The 25,925-nt window shown below is 40.2% G+C and overlaps 1 protein-coding gene across 5 annotated transcripts in view; it reads left to right on the plus strand.

Moving 5' to 3' along the window:
- LOC124794663 (RNA-binding protein Pasilla) overlaps window positions 1-25,925 on the plus strand; it is an 85,939-nt gene that overhangs the window by 44,536 nt on the left and 15,478 nt on the right. For 3 of the 5 annotated variants that reach the window (XM_047258192.1, XM_047258194.1, XM_047258196.1), the window contains 4 exons: window positions 4,944-5,113; window positions 20,748-20,901; window positions 20,998-21,210; window positions 22,509-22,819. In XM_047258192.1, coding sequence (XP_047114148.1) covers window positions 4,944-5,113; window positions 20,748-20,901; window positions 20,998-21,210; window positions 22,509-22,819 — 848 coding nt within the window. The remainder of the gene's footprint in view (window positions 1-4,943; window positions 5,114-20,747; window positions 20,902-20,997; window positions 21,211-22,508; window positions 22,820-25,925) is intronic. The other 2 variants (XM_047258193.1, XM_047258195.1) reach the window with 2 other exon arrangements.

Below are 25,925 nucleotides of genomic sequence, written 5' to 3' on the forward strand. Positions count from 1 at the left end.
GCAAGCATTAAATAAAATAGCACAAGCTCGTATTTTTTTGTGGTCTGTCTATTCATTTGACTTCGTGAATTACAATACTCTCCTGGATAAACTTAAGTTTTATGGAATTGCTGCTGTAGCAAACAAGTGGATATCATATTTAACTGAAAGAGAGCAGAAAGTTATGAGCAATAATTCAACCAATGTAAGTGTGGGAGGATCTTGTGACTGGTGAGAAAGAACTTATGGGGGTACCACATGGCTCAATCTTAGATCCGCTATTGTTTTTAAAATATGTAAGTGGCCTTGTGTCTAACTACAACAAGCAGAATTAGTTAGTTTTGCAGATGTCACTAGTATTGAAATAGATTCAGATGTATGTAAAGCAACAGAAGAAATGGTAAATAATGTTCTTAAAAGTATTATTGAGTGGTTTTCTGCAAATAGTATCTGTAATTGTCAAAAATGTAAAACAAATTGAGCTCTGCACATCTAGTCATACTAGACCAACGATAAGTGTAACATAGTGAGGAAATAATAAATAGCGTGGAAATGTCAAAACTTTTGGGTGTTCATATTGATGAGAATTGGAGCTCTTAAAACAACTTGGGTCAGTCACATTTGCACTTAAAGTTGTTGCAAATCTCGGGGGCGACAGATTAGTAAGTTGACATATTTTCATTTAATAATGTTAAATGGAATAATGTTCTGGGGTAATTCAAGTTTAAGGAAGAACATGTTCATTGCTCAAAAATGCCGTGTAAGAATCATATATGGTTCTCACCCACAAACATTTTGTAGACATCTGTTTAAGTTATATTTTGACTACTGCCTCAGAGTATATATATTTTCTAATGAAATTTGTTGTAAATAATCCACTGCAGTTTGGAAGGAACCATGAGATATGTAATTGCAATATCAGAAGGAAAAAAGGACAATCATTACTCCATTGTAAGATTGTCTTTAGCACAAAAAGGGGTGTGACCAAAATTTTTTGCCCAATGATATAAAATGTCTGACAGCAGCAGAGTTCACTTCAAATAGAAACTGAAAAAATTTCTCCATGACAACTCCTCCTATTCTGTAATGTGTGAAAGATGATCAGTAGGAATTGTTAATTCACAACAGTACTAAAGAAGCAAAGAAAGAAAAAGTAGATGATCAGCATACAGCAATTTTCACAAATGAATGTGTTGTGTGAATGTAAAATGACTCATTCGACATAATTATGATTAATCATACAAATGATGCAAGGAACAAGTGACTTTGGACAGTATGTGTAGTATCGAGCATTGAGCTGTGTAGTTGTAGCCCTGAAACAGGGTGGCAAAATGATTTGTTCCTGAAGTTCTCATTCTCACAATTTGGTGGACACATTGAACAATGCAAATAAGACATATTTTGCTTAATGTATTCAAAGTCAACTACTTAATGGAAAGCCACTCTTTCTCGTTGTCATCTCCTCCACCAGTGGTAGGATGGGTATCTCATTACCACAGTATTTCATACAAATAATGGGTCACGTGGATACCAGATTTGGTTGAAATTGCTCCTGGTGTTTCTGGTTTTTGCTTTTATGTAACCTTCTTTTTACTCAGGAGTGCCAGGGATTTGTCACAGTAAATTTCTCCAGGTAGTAAGTGATACATGTGCCAATTTAAGGAGAAATTCCTCCAGCCAATGTAGAGGTATTTCGTTGACTTTCCACTTTTCCTGGCCCCAGCTCTAGAGGTGATAAATCACTGCGACTATCACCAAGAGGTCAAGTGACCCTGGAAACTGTGGATTCAATTCCAATATCGATCATTATCAAATTTATTGCATGTCATATCTTCTCATCCACCTGCCACTACACCCTCCAACCCACGAGTAGTTGATATATATTAACCCACATAATTTTTATACAAATGACGAGTCACTTATACACTAAATTTGATTGAAATTGTTTGTAATTCCTGATTTAAGCTTCTATGGTAACCCATTTTTGTTTCTGTTATCCTTCATAGGTGTGCACACAACTACTCAACAAAGTTTCATCGTAATAGGACAAATGGTATCTAAACGCACAGATGATGAACAAAAAAAAAACATACATACATTCATTTGTATTTTGTACAGTTTGCTTCAGATTATCTTTGTGTTATGAGAAAAAAAAGTATTTTAATGAAATGGAAATATTCATTATTGCTGAAGTACGTAGATGCTAAATGTTGGAGAGAAATAATGCAAATTTCTTCAAAACTTTCTCCATGTTTGCATTCTTTTTCTATTAATAGAAAAATAGTCAATCACAAGTACCTATTTGAAACAAATCTCAACAAACAGTATAACATGTATATTCATATGTGTGACCTCTCACCGTCTCACCTAACAGACGTCGGGCCGGTGGTCTAGTGCTAAAGAGTGTGACTAGAAAGGGTCTCTGTGGAAATTTTCACTCTGTCTGTAATCTAACCTTCACTTCTCAATGATGTGAAGAGTTGTTAGAAATACCAAATGGTTCAGAGTCAATGTTACTGTATGTCCCTTCCCTTGGTTGTATAACTGGGTTTGTATTAAAGACATGATGCACGTCACAGAAGTGGCATCCAATTGAAAGACTTGCAGTCAGCCGTTGAGCCACACACTGTTGTTATTACATAGTTGACACCCACCAGACATGTGAAATTTGAAATATCCATTCACTACACAATATAATGTAATAACACAAATACGGCGATAAGTTTTTAAAACTGCCCAGTGTGAATTGTTGTAAGGAGAAGAAAACAAAATTAAAGTTATATACAGCACATGAATCCACACAAAACCAATTATGTGATGTACTAAAATTATATTGGAATGAATGACTGGTATAAAAAGAAGCAGAAGTAACAGTCAGTGGTCAGTGAATTGCCAGATTTCTATGCTTCAGATATTTAGGTATTTTTTGTGGCAGTTATGGAAAGGTAGAGGAATGTGTGGTATTTCCAACATGGGTACATTTACTGTTTGTTTTCCAGTAACAAATGTTTATTTTTGGAATATAGTATAGTATACCTCTTTCGCTCTACACTGAAGTGTGAAGTTCCACGAAACTTGTGGACAGATTCCATCTCTGTACTATCGAACTTCATCTCTTACCTGTTCTTGAAACATTCTTATCAAATGAGCTGTCGTAGTATGCAGTGCTTCAGCCAGTCATTACCTCTCCTTCTGTGCAATCTCTGCAGAGACTTGCATGTTGTAAAGTAATGCAATGCAGCTGTTCGAGCTCAACTGTTGACAAATTTAAGCTCCGCAAAAAAAAATAACATCACTACTGTTGTTTATTTCAAGACCTAATTCTGTTCTTACCCAAAAATTCACTCATATTCAAAAAATTGTAGACTTTGGCAAGATGTGTTGCACTCCCTAGCAATTTTTGTTAATTTTCAGTGACTGCTAAGTTGACGATTTGAAATAATTATTCCATTTTATATAGATTTGGCTTTGGAATATTTTTCCTACAGCTTAATGGCAAACTTTTCCAGTTTTCATTACCACAAGGATCTCCCATTTTTGTAGGATCAGTATCATAAAGATTATTCGATCTTGGCAATTTTTTTTACTATAGTCCCATTTCTACAACATGGACTGGGTAAATGCTGCGATAATTCCTTTACAACATTCCTGTTAATTTCCCCTTTATTTGTTATATGTGGGAATTGCCCTAATGCTGCACTTAAAGGGAGATAATTGTTATAAGAGCATCATGCTCACAACAAACTACATGTCTCTCTGGACATCTGTGGACACAATATGTGTGAAAGGTTGGGTGCTGGTAGGTCAGGTACAGGATGCAGTAAGTATGTGGTAGAACAAAAAATGCTGCTGTTGGTATATTTCACCCCTAAAATAATTTTTATACTGCTAAAAATTACCAGTGAGTACACTGCATGGAATAGTTGTAGGTTTGCTGCATATCACACCCATTGGCATATTTTGCATGAAAGCTCTTATTTTTTTTTTCCCAGTGAGACTTGGCGTACCTTAGAGTTGCTCACTCTCCATCACTACTTTGTATTCAATCATTTTTTTAGTGCTGTAGCCTTCCATTGAATTTTTGTTGAACATATTCTTTCCAGCAGCATATTACATGCTGATAATTCTGCAGACGAGCATGCTGGTACAAATTTATCAAATTCAGTATTCAGTTACCAAAAGAGGCAGTTTACCAAAAGTTTGAGTTGTCAAATATGAAAATATGGAAAAATCAGTTCCACGAAAGAAATCTGATTGTTAAAGCTGTACAAAATGGCAAAATAAATGTTTTAGTACCTGTCATGTTTAAAAGTTCGGTTTGAGTCAGCCATATATTTAGATGTAATGACTCATTTGACTGGTTTTGTTGTTTGGAATTGGAGTGCAGTGTTTCAGGTGAACAGATTTTTGTAAGTACAGTAACAACAAGGGAAAAATCTTCTATTCAGTATGTTGAAACACAGGACCTTCAGTCATGATTAGAGGGGAAAGTCACTGTTGTTGACTGCAAGATGAGAGATAAGTGAAAACTTATCATTCATCATATGCAGAAATTGTTACTTTATGTTAATGTTCACCACAATCTATGCCTGATTTGCAACTGCTCATTTTTAAACAAATTTTTATGCAGTTAGGAAAGATCCTATCTACAGTAAAGCTTGTATTGAATTTAATAACATATCATGTCATCCACACCTTTGTATACATAAACAATTTCTTTTCTCATATTGAAGGGCACAGTCATTTTGCTTCAAAACATTTGTGTGTGTAAAAATCTATCTTCCTTTCCTGGCTTTCTCTTTTATGGGCAAATTGCAGATTTCCGTGCCACTTTCAGGTCATATTGTATTAGTTCATTTCTTTTGGATTAGGTTTTCTTTTTCTCATTTCACTGATCTTAACTTTACAAATTTTTACATGTGCCTGACATCTCATTTAAAGTTACCCATGGTGTCCTTTTACAGCCACAACAGAAAGAATTTGCCTGATAACAGGTACTGTGGATGCCATTATGCTTGTTCTCATCTTCATCATGGAAAAAATCAGGGAGAAACCAGATCTGAATGCTAAACAGGCTATAGATTTTGACAGTAAAACAGCTGCTGAGCGTGACAAGCAGGTAAATTTTCAGGTAATAAGTAACAGGTCTAACTCTATCCATACGAAGACTCATTCATCAACCATTGGCTTTACCATTGCCTCTCAAGCCCAGTGGCATTTAAAAATGCAAATGCACTTTTCCTATCATTATCTTTGCATATAACTCCCAGAAAAAATTGTTATTCTGGAGTTTTGGCACTTTCATTTCTAATATCATAACATGCAGACATAATAGTTGATTCTCAGACATGGAGATCTGTCACCACAAAAAGTGAAGAAAAAATCCATGTGCATTGTTGCATACCTTTGTGTTGTAATATGAATATACTTGGCATTTGCTGCATCATCATTGTTTTACAGTCTTAAAATTTCTTTAAGTGGGGAGACTGTTTCAAAGGTGTAATGCTGTAATTGTGCTGAATTCCTGCAATATGTCGAGTTTTTTCATTTATTTTCTCTGCTGAGATTTATTTTTTGTCAGCATCTCGGTGACCTGTGCTAGTACACGTATGTTGATATGTCTCAAACTGTATGTGTCAGAATAGTTGTTTCCCATACACCCTTTTTATGAGGGAGCACAAAATGGTCCTTGTTGTGGTTGATGAACTAGTCTGGCATATGCTAATGCCTTAGATGTACTTAGTTGATAGTTTTAAACATTTGTGTTCCTGGATGTGGAACTGAAGTAATACTGTATTGTGAAGAATGATGAAAACTATATTAGTACAAGTATTTTGATATAAATTTCATTAACCGTTACTGGAATTGCTTTATGAGGAAGCTTGAAATACATGATGATAGCTGTTTGTGTTATGCCTTTGTAATAAAGCTCAGGTATATAATGTTGGCATGAATTGAAGTATGTAGTTTCCGTGTTTTTGTCCGGAAATTCAGTGCTTTCAATAGTTGTCTGTACAGTCAAAAAGATATAGTAACTTTCCATAGTTAAGTGTAGGATATTACATAGTCAAGGGTATTGTACTCTGTTTGTTATGAGCAAAGCTTTTTTTAATCTGGTTGATATCACGAATAACACAAAATCTGTGCACTATGTATCAAATTTGTTGTTTGCATCGTCCTTGGGTAACTTGGATATTACAGTGTACTATGTACTTAGTGCTACTGAAGTTAGCTTGCAGTTTTGCATTGAATAGATGTGCACAATGGTTCTTAAATTAGAGTTCTAATCAGACATTGGTGTTAGATAAAACATTCATGCAGTAAAGTGACCCCTGCCCCCTCCCCCCTTGCAGAACTTACTCTTCATGCATAATTTGTGTGAGCACTATTTTTAATAAATGGATTGTAAGTGCTTAGATCTCAAATGACATTTTGTGGTTACTGATGGCCGACATCTTTTATTTATCAATCATGTATTTTGGCTTCCTCATAAAGCAATTCCAGTATTATTTATGAAATTTGTGTAAAGATACTTGTTCTAATATTTTTTAATCATCCTACAGATGATGATGGTGATGTGTAATGGTAGCTTGCATTTTAAATTTTTTGATGATGACTTTAGAAAGTAATATAGGAAAGCTATTGCAAAAGCATTAAATCATTAAAAGCATTGGCGGGATGGGGGATTTAGATTCTAATTCAAAATTAAAGAATCAAAAGTAGTCGTGGAAGTTGTCCAGTGTGTATTTTAGGAGCATAGAAAAGGGTTTCTACGCAGTAAGATATGGCATAGAAAAGAGAAATTGGCAGCTAGAGCTAGATGAAAGGTACAAAACTTCCAAAATGAGAATGGATGGAAGCAGGGAAAGTGTAATCCTGAGAAAGATCTCTCGTAAACATTCAGTGGCATCTGTATTGTAGGCAGAACTTGCCCATATGCAATCCAGTTGAAGCACATAATTGAAACTGCCACACACACAGCACCTGTGTTTTTGTTGAAGTCTGTATCACTAAACCACTGTACCAGAACCCAATCACACTTGCATATCTAACAGCTTCCAGAGTAAACAGAAATTAGATTTTCAATATTTCACCTAATGTAAAAATTTAAAATGCTGTCATAAGAGGTATAATCTTAAGTCAAAAGTTTAATGCATTGAGACAGATATCACAATTAGAAACTGTGTGTTTGTCTTGAATCAGCGTAAATTATGAAGCACAAATAGCTGGACTATACATGCAGTATTTGAGAATGGGAGCACTTACCAACTGACTTCCAATAAACTTTAAGCAAAATTTCAGACCACCTATGAATTTTTTTCTTGCTTGGCTGCTTAAAGGCAATTATTTAATACATTAACTCATTTGTAAAGTAATCAGGCATTTGAAACTGTTTGATACATGAGTTTGTTTAAGGAATTGAGGGTTTGTTTACTGGTACCAACATATTTGGCAATTTGTGACTAAGACACTACTAAATTTTTCTTGTGGCTAATAGCAATGAATTGATAAGATGATATTATTTAAGGTGAACGGAAGGTGACAATAAATATATTCAGTGAAAAATGCTTAGTTCACACACCTCTCTCTCTCTCTCTCTCTCTCTCTCTCTCTCTCTCTCTCTCTCATGCTGAGTGACTTGTCTGTTTCTCTCAGATTTTAGTGTCTATATTCCCCACCTACCCTTTGACCTCAGAAGGAAACAAATGTGTTTGTGAAATATAAATTCACAACCTCGTAAACACGTGTTGTGCTATTGCTGAAATTTGTTCAGTAAGTTGATTACAAAGCTGTGTAGTCAAAGTTTTTGCTTCAAATGCTGTTTTATGATTTGAACTACCTAAAAAATTGATCAACAATGACTGTTAAAGCTTTATTTCACTCCCAACCAGATACTGAAATTTTCTTATCACTAATTCTCAATGTTGGTTGCTAAATCTGTGCAGTAAATGTTGCTTTTAGGTTTAGTATAAAGTTTGGGTGCTTTGCACTAAGTGAACTCATTTAAACTGAAACAGGCTCATTTGTTTTTGTGTATTATCTTGGGCAATTTATAAGTGGTTGCCACTGAGTCAGCAACTCGTGAGGCGAGTGTGAAAGGTAGGTATGTTAGTGTCAATAGAACCACATCAGACAGGTACAAAAATGAATTAGTGCAATGCTATTGATGGTGGCCATTGGACCTGTGCCCTAATTGTAATGTCTTCCCACTGTCTCCAGATAAATAACAGCTTACCTGAAAGATCATCCTGTCTCATTGACCGTGACAGCATCAGAGAATGTGTGATGGTGCTTACTTAATCCCTCAGTCTCGATGATCAAAGTCTTGTAGAATATCTGTACATTGAGTTCTAGGAATTGTGCAGATAATGTATGTTGTAGAGATTTCCAAATAATGTGGCTTTTCCTCCACATTTATTACCATAACAAACATTGTGATGATCAGATCATGTTTACATCATGCTTTATGCATATGTGTCTCCTCTTCATTGTATACTGACGTGGTGTTATCATCGTCATCACTATATGAAGCTACAATTCTTTTTAGACAAAATTTTAGTAGAACACAGTGGCTGTGGAGGAAACAGTGCACATACTAAAGTTCATCCGCATCATGGTCTAGTGGCTAGCATTGCTACCTCTGGATCACGGGGTCCCGGATTCGATTCCCAGCCGGGCTGGGGATTTTCTCTGCCCAGGGACTGGGTGTTTGTGTTGTCCTCATCATTCTATCATCATTCATGAAAGTGGCTAGATTGGACTGTGTATAGATAGAGAATGTGCACTGTCACTGATGGTAACACAGTTGAGCGCCTCCACAAACCAATCACCACCACCACCACACTAAAGTTCTTGAGTTAGTCACCGATATGATTGAACATAAAGTGCATAAAATCTAAGTCTGAATTGAATAACATCCTTCAGTTCTAATAACATACTCACTGCTTAATAAAAGCAAATCAGATAATCCACACATACATGCTGGTCACATATACACTGTCTAAAGATTTTCATAGAAATATTAAATAATACAAACTTTGCGAATACTTAATAGCTGCGAAAGGGTCAACACTGTAATAGTGAGCCACAACTTTTCTGTACAAAAGTCAGCATTGTAGAACTAGGTCATGAACTCGGACATTAACTTGAATACAATCCAGAGCAACCACAGGTTTCAAGATGTCACATAGATGTGAAATGGGTGCTAGCTGGTCTGTCTGAAAATTTTTGGTGACTCCATATAACATTTGAAAAATGGCTATGTTATTTTTTAATGAAAATACATAGATAAAAATCTGCTCACCAGGCAGTGGGAGAGGTCTCTCTCTCTCTCTCTCTCTCTCTCTCTCTCTCTCTCTCTCTCTCTCTCTCTCACTCACACACACACACACACACACACACACACACACACACACAAAAGAATGATTTGACTTTTACAAGCTTTTGGAGCCAGTGGCTCCTTCTTCTGGCAGCCTCTCTTCTGCCAGAAGGAGGAGCCACTGGCTCTTAAAGCTTGTAAAAGTTAAACCCGTGTGTGTGTGTGTGTGTGTGTGTGTGTGTGTGTGTGTGTGTGTGTGTGTTCGTTCCCCAGCCACCGCTTGGTGAGTAGATTTTTTATCTATCCATTTACATTATATTATCAATAACTGATTATGTTTGTTGTTATATTAGGTTATATTTTGCTACTTAGGAGCATAAGTATTAATAGTAATTTGGTTTATGAAATATATTTTGGGTTAACAAATTAGTAAAGTGTGTGTAATCATGTTAAACATCCACATTGGGAATAACCCCATTTAAGAGTGGAAGTACCATATTGAAAAGTATGGTAAAATATGCAAAAATCTTAATGGTTTAATTTGTTAATGAAGTATGTCCTGTTGTGCAAAAAAAAAAATCAGGTCCACATCATGTAAGGGCAAAGACCAGAATCTAATAAGCAGAGTGGCAAAAATCTACAATAGAAAACATGACTGGTAACAAACTTAAATGTTAATTATTGATAAGTTAATTAGTTTCAGATAGATCAAAATACTTTACTGAAGTTTGTCTGATGGATGATGTCAGTATGATGGGGGGAGAAGTAAAGCTCCACTCCACACACGATACTTGCTGAAACATGAATGGCGCAAAAGTACTAACGTCTGCTGCCTCAGTGTAGACTACTACAGTATTGTTCGATAACAAATGTTAGCTGTAACAAAAGGAAAAAACGGACGCCAAAATCTAAACTTCAGTAGGTTTGGACTAGGGATCAAGAAGAAAAATGGGTACATTTTGTACGGACTTTCATGCCCTCTGTCGTGGATAATTAAACTTCCTAGGGTGTGTGGCCACATAATTATTGCTATAATCTTCAGTACTAGTGCCAAATTCTTTTTCATGAAGATTATTTTAACTGTTTCTTGACATAATCTGCTGTGAATCCTATGCTGCAGCTTTAAAAGCCAGAGTTTGCAGAGTTTTTCCATTGTGGTACCTATTTTTAACATGATGACTGATGCCGGTTTGTAATTTTTCTTGCTCTGGTTGATTACGAATGTAAATATTTGGAAAGACATTTTAGCAATTTTATTGCAAAGTTATTTGTTATGCTCTGTTGTTTCCAGTTGGTTAGAACTGTTGATATAGCTTATTGCAGTTTACATCTTGTTTGTTTGTGGGCTGGTAGCTCATAGTAAGGGATCTTGTTCTCTTAAAAAGCTGAACGATTTGTTGTTCTAGCATACAGATTTTTTTATTTTTTGAAATTTATGTATCTGTTCACCCAACAAGCTAGCAGATATTTGACGTAAGTAGCATATTCTATTACAGAGATGTCTGATCAAATGTACTTAAAATAATCATAGATTACTCCTCCCCCTCTCTCCCTCCCCCCTCTCTCCCTCCCCCCTCTCTCCCTCCCCCCTCTCTCCCTCCCCCCTCTCTCCCTCCCCCCTCTCTCCCTCCCCCCTCTCTCCCTCCCCCCTCTCTCCCTCCCCCCTCTCTCCCTCCCCCCTCTCTCCCTCCCCCCTCTCTCCCTCCCCCCTCTCTCCCTCCCCCCTCTCTCCCTCCCCCCTCTCTCCCTCCCCCCTCTCTCCCTCCCCCCTCTCTCCCTCCCCCCTCTCTCCCTCCCCCCTCTCTCCCTCCCCCCTCTCTCCCTCCCCCCTCTCTCCCTCCCCCCTCTCTCCCTCCCCCCTCTCTCCCTCCCCCCTCTCTCCCTCCCCCCTCTCTCCCTCCCCCCTCTCTCCCTCCCCCTCTCTCCCTCCCCCTCTCTCCCTCCCCCTCCCTCCCTCCCCCTCCCTCCCTCCCCCTCTCTCCCTCCCCCTCTCTCCCTCCCCCTCTCTCCCTCCCCCTCCCTCCCTCCCCCTCTCTCCCTCCCCCTCTCTCCCTCCCCCTCTCTCCCTCCCCCTCTCTCCCTCCCCCTCTCTCCCTCCCCCTCTCTCCCTCCCCCTCTCTCCCTCCCCCTCTCTCCCTCCCCCTCTCTCCCTCCCCCTCTCTCTCCCTCCCCCCCTCTCTCCCTCCCCCCCTCTCTCCCTCCCTCCCCCCCCTCTCTCCCTCCCTCCCCCCTCTCTCCCTCCCTCCCCCCTCTCTCCCTCCCTCCCCCCTCTCTCCCTCCCTCCCCCCTCTCTCCCTCCCTCCCCCCCCTCTCTCCCTCCCTCCCCCCCCCCCCTCTCTCCCTCCCTCCCTCCCCCCTCTCTCCCTCCCTCCCTCCCCCCTCTCTCCCTCCCTCCCTCCCCCCTCTCTCCCACCCTCCCTCCCCCCTCTCGACCCCTCTCCCCCTCTCGACCCCTCCCCCCTTTCCCCCCTTTCCCCGTCTCCCCCCTTTCCCCCCTCCCCTTCCCCCCCCCCCCCCTCTCTCTCTCTCTCTCTCTCTCTCTCTCTCTCTCTCTATCTCTCTCTCTCTCACACACACACACACACACACCATGTTCAATTCTGCATATCAAAGGACACACAACTGGTAAAAAGTATGGCCCAGAGCTAGTAAGGATGACTGAATCTTCAATTTTTTTATTGCAACACATAGTAAAGCTTCGTAAGTAACTCTTTTTTAAGCCACTTCAGAATTTTGTCACTGCAAGTCATAGAGTGAGAGAGAGATCAGTGAGTTGATTCATATGTCTTATTTTTTCTCAATAATACCATGAGCAGATACGTTCTTACGATTGTTTGTCAACCAATACAATGCTCACTTTGATCATGTAAAAATTTTTATGAACAGTTGGGTCAGTTTAAAGAGTTGGGTAGGGTAATATTTTAACTACGGGGTCACAGTCCACATATTCTCATGAAGCTTTTAGTAAATAGTCGATTAGGCCTCAGAAGAAATGTTTATATTTTTATGTTTAAAAAAAGGCGTTATTAACACTTCGTTAATCTAAACATTCACTTCGTTAATCTAAACATTGTTTCTTGTTATGTGAACTTGCCTGTAAATTGTCACTGTGCAGCCACATTGAAATACAAATTAATTTATTAATTTGTAAATGGATCATTCAAAGCCATTACATCATACAAGTGATGAAAGCTACAAGTTGCTAACAGAAAAACAAATCATTGTAGCAGTGGAAAATGAAGACTTGGGAGCAGTGATTCAAATTCATTTGTCTTTCTAGCACTCATCTCACGTTCTTCAGCCTATGATTGTGCAGTGTTTTTTTAAGGTGTTTCACTGTCACCAGTGACTGGCATTGTCAAAGTTCACCCTCTATTGAAGGTGGCACGTAAGTCTTAGACAGCACCAGCCATTAGTGCTGTCAGAATGTAGGGGAAAACAATACCAAATGACTCTCTCAAAGCTCTTGAGATGAGTGCTGACAAGATTAGACATCCAAAAGTGACCATAAAAGCCTGAACATTTATGCTCAAATTTGTATTTGGGAGCTTCGTTCTTTTCTTTACATCGTTGCTGGTAAACCCTCAGTGATCGGATTGAACATGGATGAGCAAAAAAGTATTTGTACCTATTTAAGGGATAAAGATACAGGGTTGCTGGTACTGTATAAACAGATGTGAACTCATTTGTCATTGCTGAAAAACTTGTAGTATTGGCATTTTCAAGGTGTGAGTTTCTTCTTCCTCTCGCCCTTTTGTATTTTGAGCCCTTCTTATGTATTATTCCTACATGAGATAGATACACTCATTCAAATGGACTTAACAAAGCTAACCAGATTTGTAGAAATGTCACTATACAAGTGTAAGTAGAGAATAATTGATATAGACCCCATTGCAGAACAAAAATAGGTATCTAGATGCCCATTTACACTTCAACAGGCCATCTTTGTGTGTGTTTTTGTGGGGGAGGCGTTATAAAAGGGAATTGTTGAAACCAATAGTTGGATTTCAGAGAGGATAGAATAAGTGCATTGATAGGGAGATTTACAAAACTCTGGAAAATTGGGAAAGAATAAAACCGACTGAGAATGGTGCACCAACAGGAGCAAGGGGATCTGAAAGAGCAACAAGGTCCAGAGGTAGATCTAGATGCAGCATGTGGGGGAATCCCGGAATTACTCCATCCCAGAATAGTCTGTAGAAGCATGAATTCCTTTGCCCTTCGTGCCAGTGCTTCATTTAAACTTACGTAATTTTTACTGCTTCTCTACCCCCTCTTTGTTTTCTGATGTTTTATGCCTCCTTTATTGTGATCTCAGTCTCTTATCTATACCTGCTCATGAATTTCACTGGTCAGTTTTTATTGATCTTTGTGTTTTTAATTTACTTTCTCCCTATTTTTTGATATTGACCTGACTATTTCCCTAGGTTGTGCTCTCTTTCATTAGTGTCTTAATTTTTTGCCCTTACATCACTTTTTACCTGAATTAATTTTGGTTCCATTGAGTTTTGACCTACAGTTTCAATTTTTTAATTTCTTCCAACCCCCTCTGTAGTGTGGATCTGCTGCCTACAGTGTTGTTGACCCTCATGAGCAATAATTGTATTGACTCAGATATGCATATATGCACTTAAGATGGTAGCCAATCCAACATTGTGTGGTTTTTATGTACTATTTGGTAGAACCTGTGACCGCACAGAGATCACACTTAGGCCTGACTTGGTAGCTCATTGCATATGCCAAGGAGTAGATACCCATCTGCTAGGAGCATGAGGACTTGTGGCAATGGCTATCATACTAGATGACCTTTGCTGTGGCTGGGTGGCACGCATGGGAGAGCTCTTGATTGGAGTAGGTGGCATCAGGGTGGACATTTTGCACATGAAACATACCAGATTTACCGAGCAGGGTAGCACACTGGTTTGCACAATGGACTCACATTCGAGAGGATGACAGTTTTAAGCTGCATCCGGCCATTCTCATTTAGGTTTGCTGTGATTTCACTAAATCACATAGTACAAATGCTGGGATGGTTCCTTCTAAAGGGCGTGGCCAATTTCCTTCTCCATCCTTCCCCAATGTGAGCTTGTGCTCCGTCTCTAATGACCTCATTGTTGATGGGATCTCCTCCTCCTCCTCCTATCACAGTGAACCAACACAGTGGCAATTCCAACGGACAGGTCTTTACCTAATACCTGGTGTGTATCGGAAAAGAGAGAGAGGCTTTTATGATGACAAAACTTTTTTTTTCATTTTTTAAGAGGAAAAATATGGAGAAGTTGGGGGAAATTTTTCAAAGGATTTCTATTAAGGACACCTCTGCTCCTAATCTCAAACCCTTCAGGTTTATGAATGGCTGGGTGTCATAACAGTGATTATTGCTCCCACATAAAATTCTGAATATTGTACAGGAAGTTCTTTCGCAGGAACCTTACTTTTGAGACAGACAAGAAGCACCAAGCTAATCTCGAATAGTAAGGTTTACATTTTGTCAGCTGTATACAACAGATACACACTCTTTCATCTTAGCCATTGAAGGAAATGTACTACCAGAAAAGTTAGTTATGGTGTACAGGTGTGATGTGAAACCTTATGTCACGTGTGAGGTATTACTGATGTTTATGCTTGGGTCATCCTTCTTCATGGCCAGCCCTAAAATGTGAGAACTGAAGATCACTCCACGAGGGTCATTCTTTTGCGCCACCACGGTTGTGTGTCAGGTGTACTGGACTCCTTCTTCCATGGTCACTAATTTATTTAGTATTTAAAAAAGAAAAGAAAATGCAAAAATATGAATCACTTGACACTGCCTGCCATACTGAGGCATCCTGTCGACATGATGACCAATTGTGCAAAAGTCACTGCTGTCAGCAGTTCAAACCGGATATACCGACACTCTCCAGTCTTGTGATTCCTGCACCACCACTTCAGACACCTACCGGTAACAAGGCTCGTCCCCAGCATACCTGTCCCCTGAAACCAGCCAATAGCTAAATGAGCCACCCCTGTTAGTGGAAAAACCCTCTTCAAGAAATTTAGCTGTGAAACAAGAGGTGGAGGGGGAGCACCAGAGGAAGAAGAATCGTCAAAGGTTATTCCAGTGACCCTGGAGGCGTCGGTTCCCCCACAATGCCGGATTCTGAGCCAGTGTTCATTTCGACATTGTCCTGCTCTCACCAGTGACAGACAGCAGTCTGGGGACATGATCAGTCCTCCTGGCCCCACACCTTCACCAAGATGATCAAATGGACCTATAACAGATACTAAATTTACCAGCCAGAACTGCAGCAAGGAATTTCCTCTTATTGTGCAGTGTGTATGACCCTCAAAGAAATACGCTTCACAGATGTCCATTGCCCAGAGCTTTGTGGTTGCCGTGCATTCTCAGAGTTGTACTAGCCCCGGGCGGACAACTGAAGGTGTGTTTATGTTGGTTCACATAGATGTCATCAGTGAGTGGATTCTCCTCTTTACCATGTTCCAAGCACTAGTGGTCCAAGTGCAAACCATCCCAGCGATCAACACTTGTAGCATTCATTCACATTCAAGTAGGGCACTTATTTCCTTTAAGATGACCACCTTAATCCTGCTTTTCTTCTGCCTGAAGATTTCAGTGCATGCCACTCCTGTGGGCAAGTAACACTATCTGGATGGTGTCTTCTGATCAGTTTCTTTCCAATCTCGCTCTGTGCCTCCTCAGTGACAGTACTCCTTCCCTCTTCAGCACTGCTCATGGCGGTATTAAAACTATCAGTCTCATGATCTTTTCACCCAACCTTGGTGCTTTGGTATGTTAGTCCCTTCATGATGATCTTTGGCACAATGACCACTTGCTGGTGGTTCTGTCTCTTCTTTGTTGCTGCTAAATAGCCCAATTAGCTTTATGCTCTCTTTGAGAGCAACTGGCAGTTAAATATCTCTGCTGTCACTTTCACCCCCTTAGTGCGATCGAAATTGGACTATGGAAGCATAGTTTACTCCTCTGCTCGGCCGCCTATTCTTCGGCGTCTTGACTCTATCCACCACCATGGATTGCGTTTAGTGTCTGGAGCTTTTTACACCAGCTCTGTGGAAAGCCTTTATGCTGAGACTGCTGAACCTCCCCTGTCCAATCGGCGAGCTGTCCTTCTGAGTCGTTATGCTAGCCATCTGTCTTCCATGCCTGCTAATCCGGCCCATGGCCCTTCCTCCCTACTACCACCACCGGGAGTCGGCTTCTGTCAACTGCTCCATTCTCTTTCCTTCCACTTTTCCAAAACTTTCCTGACAACTTGGGGTACAGCACCGCCTTGGCTCCGTCCCCGGACCTGCCTGCTCCGTGACCTTTGTCAGTTTCCCAAGGATGGTACCCCTTCACTTGTTTATCATCAGGCATTTGCTGCTCTATGTGCACAAATGAAGGAAGCCACATTTATTTACACTGATGGCTCAAAAACATCGTTTGGTGTAGGGAGTGCCTATATTGTTGGCGACATCCCAAATCAATTTCGGCTTCCCGACCAGTGTTCGGTTTATACTGCGGAGCTTTACGCTGTTCTCCAGGCTGTCGAATACATTCGTCGCCCTCAGCAGATACAGTATGTTATCTGTTCAGATTCTCTCAGCTCTCTCCTCAGTCTCCAAGCTCTCTACCCTGTCCACCCTCTGGTCCACCAGATTCAGAACTGCCTCCACTTGCTCCACTTGGGGGGCGTCTCTGTGGCATTCCTCTGGATCCCAGGACACGTTGGTGTCTGTGGAAATGAGGCGGCCAATATAGCGGCCAAGGCTGCAGTCTCTCTTCTTCAGCCAGCTATTCGCATGATTGATTCCCTTCGCCGATCTACGGAGTGTTTTATGTCGTCGTGTTGCTCTTTTATGGCACGCACATTGGTCGACACTTCCCAATAATAAATTGCGGGATGTGAAAGCTCTTCCCCGTGCTTGGACCTCTTCCCCCCGAACGCATCGTCGGGAGGAGGTAATTTTAACTAGACTCCGGATAGGGCACTGTCTTTTTAGCCATCGACATCTTTTAAGTGGCGATCCTCCCCCACTTTGTCCCCACTGCTCTCATCTGTGGACGGTAAGACACCTTTTACTTGAGTGCCCCTATTTTACTCCATTATGCGCCCGTCTACAGCTGTCGCCTGATACATCTTCCAATTTAGCAGATGACACGCGCTCAACCGATCGCGTTCTCGAGTTTATTAGTGCCAGTGAGATGACGTCAGTCATTTGAAGCTCTTTTTGGGGACAACCAACCCCCTTCTATAGTGTTTTTTTAAGCTTTTCTTCTGTTTTTAGTTTCTCCAATTTTTTTAGTTTCATTCCCATTGCTGCTGGTTCCTAGTTTCGTTTTTTTACGTTTTCCTAAGTCACAGACCGGTTGCTAATGACCGTAGCAGTTTTGCGCCCAAAAACCATAACCAAAAAAAAAAAAGAAAACTTTCACCCCCTCTGTCAGTTTGCAGCGGCAAGGTTGTGGGAGACATCTCCAACACAATCGGCTGCACCAGTGGAATTGCTATTCCTTTTTCTTCGGGTACACTCTACTGCCGGCCAGCCCCAAGATGGACCACAGACGTTGCAACAGTTACTCAAGATGTCGTAGGCCCCTGCAACTTATTGAGTGGCTCCTTCGCTGACCGCCCTCCTCACTTTTAAGCGGCACTGTATGAAGGCTCGTCACCTACTTAAGCGAAGTAAGAACGTGTGCCACCTTCTGCCAGGTATGGGCCAAGCTCCGTAGTCCAATGGGCCACCAACGATCAACCACTATTCAAAGTTTCCTCCTTCATACCTGTGTGTCTGTTCTGGCTGAACACCTTGCAACCAACTTTACGCCATTGTCAATGCCCTCCCCTTACCTGGCTACTTTCCTAACATGGAAACAAATTGAAGACATCTTCTTCAGCCCCTGCCAAGCTGAATTATATAATGAACCTTTCACTGACTGTGAACTGCATCAAACTCTTGCGTCATCTCATCATATGGCCTCTGCCCTGATATCAATTCGTAATGAGATGATCAGACATCTGAATGTTACTCAAAGTTTACATCTGCTCACTGTCTTTAAACATATTTGGCTTGAAGGTGTCTTCTCATCACAATAGCAAGATACAATCATCGTCCCAATCCTTAAGCCAAGCAAGAACCCAACGTATATCGACAGCTACCATGGTGCAAATTAGTATGCACATGCATGGTTTTGTTTAGTGATGAAACCCGCTTTCATTTGGATGGGTTCGCCAATAAGCAAAATTCGTGCATTTGGAGGACTGAGAATCCACATTTCATACCAGGAAGTCTCTTCGCCCTCAATGGGTGACTGTGTGATGTGCAATGTCCAATCATGGAATAATCGGTGTGATATTTGTTGATGGCATGAAGACTATCAAATGATATGTAAAGGTTTTGGAAAATGATTTCCTCCCCATTATCTGAAGTGACCCTGATTTCAAAAAGATGTGGTTCATGCAAGTGGAGCTAGACTCCATTGAAGCAGGAGAGTGTTTGAAGTCCTGGAGGAGCATTTTGGGGACCACATTCTGGCTCTGGGGGTACCCAGAGGCCACTGGCATGGGCTGCCATATTCTACAAACCTGAACACATCAGACTCCTTTATGTGGAGCTATATGAAGAACAAGGTGTACAAGAATAACCCCAAAACCATTGCTGAGCTGAAAACAGCCATCCAGGAGATCATTGGCAGCATAAATGTTCAGACACTTCAGTGGGTCACGCGGAATTTTGCTATTCGTCTGCACCACATCACCAATGATAGCAGGCATATCAAACATGTCATAACCTAAATCCGAATGTCTGTAGTGATGTTTACATGTTGGATAAAGTTTGTGCACGCCTGAGTTTGTAACTAATAACTAATTTACATTTTTTCCATATAGTTCAATAATTGTCGCTCTGTATGAACTTATAGTGTGTTTATGGTGTAGCCAATACAATAAACAGGGCCCAACATTCTATTAAACAGTTATCTTTGGGCCATGTTTAAATTTGTGGTGACTCGATGAGCATTCTCCATGCTTTTGATCAGTGTTACTCTTGTCACCCTGTGATATGTGCTATTTATGACCTATCCTTGAACTTAGTTATGCAGCCTGCTCAGTTGTATATCTCTGGAGCCCCCTAGGTCGTATGGGTATCCCTGGGAATGAACTGGCAGACATTTTGGCTAAAGAAACGATTGCTCATTGCACATTTGCTTTGATGATCCCAGGTGCGGATTTGCGAGTGCAAATAAGGGCTCTGCTCCTGCTCACTCTGAAATGGAATAACATGGTGGATTACTGCCTTGTCTAATAAACTCCGCACCATCAAGAAGACTACCACTGTATGGTACTCGTCATTCCAGTCCTCTACTATGTTGCATCTGCTTCGGTCATCCCCAGACTAACTATAGTTTTAGTTTATGTAGCAAACCACCCCCAAAATGTGAATGAAGAGTCTTACAGACAGTAGCTCAGATCCTGGTGGAATGCCCCCTCCTTATGGTGCTCCATGGTAAACGTAGTCTTCTAAATTCTTTGCCTCTCATATCACCATATGATTCACAGTCAGTTGAACCGGTTCTCTGTTATCTCCATAAAAAGTGGTTTTTATTCAGAGATATAAGGTTTTAAACTACCCTTGTGGCGAGGGCTGGGTGGTTGAAGTTGGGGCAGCTTCCACTGGATGCTAGGTCTAGGGGATATGCCTCCTTTGCCAGCTGCATCTTCCATTCCTATTTTACTCTGTTTTAAGTGCTTGTTAGATGTTTGCTTCTTTTCCTGCCCCACCCTATTTTCCATTTTAGGGGTAGCAATCTGTTAAATAGTGGGTGTTCTTTAGTGCCTTGGTTTAGGGATGGAGCCTGCCCCTTTCACATGCAGAGCCCTGTGGATACCCACCTGCTGCTTTCCCTGTTTGTCCCATCTACTTTCTATTTTTGATGGTCCAACTGATGCCCATTACATTTTTAGCCTTCTCACTTTAGTTCTGAATGTCCTGACTAGAAGGCATCCTTTGCTCAGTCTTCGCCCTTAATTGTGTGGCAGGGGTCAGGTGCGGGTGGGATATCTCTCGCCATGGATGAGCCCAGGGGGGCCACTTTTCTGCTCTGATCTGTGTACTGTCCCATTTCATATACTTCTGAAACTATTTCTCAGCTCTGATACCATCAAAACACGTCTCTGGTGGACATCACTGACTCCAGATGACCTACCCCTGGGCAGAGCGACTTGAAGATGACCTTCACAGCTTAGTCTCTTAACCCACAACTAACCAACCAACCAACCATGATTTTATGTATTAGTTTTCATAGTTTCCTAACATTATTTAGTTTCTTTGACAATTTTTGACATTACAGTACTTCATTGAGCACTCTATGTTCATTATTTAATTGTTTTATGTCTTTCCATTAAACATTAGTCAACAGCCAGAAATGTCTAACTTGATTTGGTCTTTATAGGTTAAAATACTGGTACCAAACAGCACTGCTGGCATGATTATTGGCAAGGGTGGGAATTACATTAAGCAAATTAAAGAGGAGAGTGGTTCATACGTCCAGATTTCTCAAAAAGCAAAAGATCAGACTCTTCAGGAGAGATGCATAACTGTCATTGGTATGTATGCTGTTTCCCTATTTTCAAATTACTCAATTTTATTTGATGAAAGTGAGTAATATAAGGTTTTAAATAAATGTTTTTCTTTTTGTACAGGTGACATGGAAAGCAATAAGACTGCTTGCAGAATGATTTTGGTAAAAATTGTTGAAGACCCTCAAAGTGGTAGTTGCCTTAATGTAAGTTATGCAGATGTTTCTGGCCCTGTTGCTAATTATAATCCAACAGGCTCTCCATATGCTAATAGTGGACAGCATACACCTATGCATTCTGGTACATTCAGCTCAACTGCCAGTCTGAATACTACAGGTGGGTTGCTTGTTCACACATTGGTGTTAAATAGTTTGGTTATTGTCTTTGATCACTTGCAAGGTGCCACTGTCAGATTAATTGCATGATTGCATATTGTAAAACATTTAAAAATTACCATCACTACACACACACACACACACACACACACACACACACACCATCCCGTCCCACCCCTCCCCTCTCTACTTCTCCCCTTGTGTGGTGGAGGGGCTTCAAAATTATATCCAATGGGCATATGGAAGGTGCAGATATGCAGCCGTAACACACACTTTTCAGAGCATGACTGTCATGTGCAACAGAGAGATAAGACAAGAGGTCATCAGTGGCAGAACATAAAAATGAGTGGACAGGTATATGAAATTACAGCATCCTTGTATATTTGCTAATGAATTACTTACCATAACATAAGAGGGAATTGATGTAATTGATAGAATGGCCCCTTAGTGTCAGTGATGGATACAATCTTTCTTTGTCCCGGTTGGCAACTATAGTTGTCCTAAAGCATTTGTGCTTGTACAGCTGCTGTAAACATTGCAGTTGAAGCATGAGAGACACTTGAAAATATAAACTGCCTCCTTGAGTTTGAAGGGCAGTGATATGCCACAGCAACTGGTTTCTTCATGTTCATCAATCTATCAGTAAAACAAAACCAAAACTGACCACCAATAAAGCACTTTATTCACGTGTTCTCAACCTTAGCACCCATTCAAATGATGTATTTTATGAAACTCTTGGGGTATGATGTAGAGCAGGGGGGAAAAAAATATATTGAAAGACAATGGCCACAGATGTCTTCGTTAAGATATAAAATTCCCATATTTTGTGTGCTTTAATAAATGATTTTGTAGGGTTAAAAAATATAAACAGGCAGTTTGAGAGCATGTGTCTGGAGATTTCTTGTAAGTCTGAACTCAAACTTTTGGAATGTGGGATTTTGCTTCACAAATTGAAGAATAGTTTAAGTAAGCTTGTGCTATAATTTGAGCTCTTAATCACATTTGAGTGATGCAGTCTTGAAACCCCCATGTTGCCAGTCTATATACGTTTTTGTTTACATAATTTCACATGAATGCTGCATGTTTCCCCAACAATATAATGGCTGATGTTTTCTATGTCCTCAAAATAAAAATTGTTTTATGTTGCTGTAAAATGTCAGATAATTTGAGGCCTCGCATTCTGCTAGAGTTATATATGTAGACAATCACAGCTCGTAGAATGTAGTATTTTGTAGCCTGTTGGTATTAACTTTAAAAATAGTCATCAGGAAATTAATTTTGCTCTTTTCTTTCTCACAGTTGGAGGCATGCTACTAAACGGACTAAACCTAAGCTTGAATTTAGGATCACCAACAGCAGGTACATCATTGACAACACAGTTACTGGAACACATCCAAGTCGTGTTACGTGGAAGTGGCTTTTCGGAACAAGCGACAGGAGAAATAACAGCTGCAATGAGCACGCTGGCTCGCTATGGAATCCTCGGCATGGGCCTCGGTCTGGCAGGTGCAGGGACAGCAGCTGGGGGCAGTGGTCCAGCTGGCTACTTAGGAGCAGATGCACCTGCGTCAGCAGCAAATGGTGGTGGCGCCTTTGGGCCCATCGGCACGGTGCGTAATAGTGCGCCGCGGTGGTGACGGGACTGACTGGCGCGCTCTCAGGTTATACTCAACAGATGGCCGCTTTACGAAGTGGCCCTAGATAAAAACAAAGCCTTCTGAATTAGTACATTGAAGTTTAAATTATTTATCTCTCATTATGAGAGTCAGTTACTTGTCTTATTCTTAAATTATGGCAGCCTTTCTAGAAAACACACAATTTGTATTGTTTATTTTATTATTATTATTATTTTTATGGTTCGTAATGTGTGAACACAAATGAACATGTAGAGCCATGGGCAGAACTGTAGTATTCTTTGTTTACTCAGTGTTGTTTTTCATTTTGTATACTTTCATCTTGTAAGCAATCTCCTTTGCAGAATACTGAAGGCCACACAAAAAGTTTCATTAAAATTGACTCTCATTGCTGAAGTATAAAGTCATTTTTCACAGATAGTGACCACAGTTCCACACAGTTATTCATACTTTCTCCTCCATAGTATTGAGCAAGGATATTTCTTATCCTCTGGATTTGTGAGCCTTTTGGACATACTTGTATGAAGTTGTTTTATCCAAGAGTTTGTATTGATCATTATAAACATCTTAATGTAGATTGAGCCAATAATAAACTTTCATTCTACTCACGTAACTGCATTTGAACATGAAGCTTAATTTCCTTTGTGTTTGTCACATGAACGTAAATCCTAGCTTATCATGAAACTGCCAAGTTTCTTTTATGAAACTTGGTATCATTACAGTCAGGTATTCTTGACAATTTTTCTGTACTGTACCATTTTAGACATACAGGTAGACTGCATAATTTTCTTCAACCTTTAATTAATTATGAAGTAAATGTAAGGTAAAATTCAGGTAAACAGACTTTTAGCTTTAAATAATAATAACGCAAGAACCAGGTTTGTCATTTTTGGAGTGCTGTATGTACTTGTTAGGAATATGACTTAAGACATTATGCCCATGCACGCTCTGTTAGTTTGCTAGCGTGACAGGACATGTATAAATGCCTTTATGGATGCAGCACAGGGCTAAAAGCAGTACTTTAATTCATATACTTTAGTGTTGATTAATTGATATGTGCAACGTTATTCATGTTTGATTATTCTATTTTATTAGAGGTGGTATATGTTTCAGTATATAGACTTTTGCCAATCACTGATGCAGTGATGCCTGTAATATGTCCCTAATATTGTGGTGTGGGCTATAGTCTTGTCAGAGTAGAATGTTGTTTTTTATTCTTGTTCATTTTTATGTTGAAGGGGGAGGGGGGGGGGGAGATGGATAAGAATCTTACTGCTTGTTGTATGAACTGGTTTTTTTGATTACTGCATCCAGAACTTGGGCTATTTAATTCAAGAATATAGTAAGAGAAGTTATATATTAGAATAGCTAATCTTCTGTATAGTTAGGAAGGGGGGAAGAAAGAAAGATTATGTTTAACACCCTGTCAACATCGAGGTCATTAGAGACCCGAGCACAAGCTCGGGTGGTGTCAAGAAGGGGGAAGGAAATCGGCTGTGCCCTTTCAAAGGAACCATCCTGGAATTTGCCTGGAGTGATATAGGGAAATCACAGAAAACCTAAATCTGCATTGCCGGACGCGGGTTTGAACCGTCGTCTTTCCAAATGCAAGTCCAGTGTGCTAACCACTGCGCCACCTCGCTCGGTCCCTTCTGTACAGCAGCAGGGAGGTATGTGAACATTGAGACCCTGGAAACAGAAAATAAACAACAAAATTGTTGTGATTATGATGGGTAGGAAGTTCTCTACACTTGACTTGGTGACAAACTGTTCAGGAGTTATCATGAACAATGATTGTTCTATAAAAACAGTGAGGCTGTAAAAGATATTAGTGCAGCATTCAGTAACAAAATCTTTCTTTTATTCCTTAATCTTACTGTAAAGATATATGCACTTCTCCCGTGTGTGTGTGTTGGGGCGGGAGGGGGGGGGGGGGTGTTAGGCATGCTTTTTAGTAAACAAACAGATTGTAACAGCTGTAGAAACTTCAGTTGAAGAAAGTAACATCTTTAGTAATCTGTACTCTTTATATGTATAAATGGAGGTGGTAAATGACTACTTACACCTTGTTTACAGACTTTTTTCAGTTAGATTGTCCGACTCTTTTACGTTTCAGCCGTAACAAACGCATACCTCAAGAACTGAAATTTGCTAGGTATTGTCCCCTTCATCCTGGGTTCACTATTTAGAAACAACATAGCCAACAGCAGTATGTCTGTTTTGCGTAGGACTTGGTATTTGAGAACCAGAAGAGCGCCCATTGTCATCTTCAAATCAACCTTGAAAGTGATGGTGGAGATAGTACCGCATTGTTTAAGCTTCTTGGTGCATTAGCTTATTATTACTAAAGGGTCTAAATGCATAATTGTTGCTGTGGCGTTATCATTGGAGCAAATGACAAGCTCTCTTCCCACCTTTTAACAGCTTTATGCCAGTGGAAACTTGCAGTGCGAGACATGTAGACTTTGAGGATCTTAAGTTTCTGAAACATTCTTCTTAAATGGAGTGCAACGCTTCATAAAGCCTTTTTGACTGTTCCCTTGATTATCAATTGAATTTTGAGAACCATAGTAACTGGTGTAAGTTGCTGCCACTTTGTAATATAAACATTGACCGTTCAGTATTGAATGACACACACATACTTCTGTAGAATAGAGTCTTTATTGGGCAGCACTCACACCAGGTGTCAATAAACCGTTAGATAGATGTTTAAAAGTATGTCCTGTCATCTTGATACTCTGCAGTCTTCCGTAATGTTGCACAGTCCGCATGGTTCTTATTGCCCGGCATGAAAATTTATTACCAATCTGATCATGTTTGTGTACAATATTCTTAGTAGCCTGGCCTCATCAGTTGAAATTTTAACCTTTTGAATATTTTGTGGTAAGAGGCAGTAACAGCCATGTGATAAAACTCTCAATAAAATCAGAATGATTAAATATGGGAGCAAAATTTTTTCTGTTTCCGTTGCTTGGGCCTACAGTATTATGTGAACTGTGCATTATTACAGAACACACTTTCAGAGAAAAATGGACTCAATAAGGCTTTATAAAGGAAAAAACTATTATATTTCAAAACCGCA

This window comes from Schistocerca piceifrons, chromosome 4 (genome assembly GCF_021461385.2).
Source record: "Schistocerca piceifrons isolate TAMUIC-IGC-003096 chromosome 4, iqSchPice1.1, whole genome shotgun sequence".
NCBI classification, from domain to species: domain Eukaryota; kingdom Metazoa; phylum Arthropoda; class Insecta; order Orthoptera; family Acrididae; genus Schistocerca; species Schistocerca piceifrons.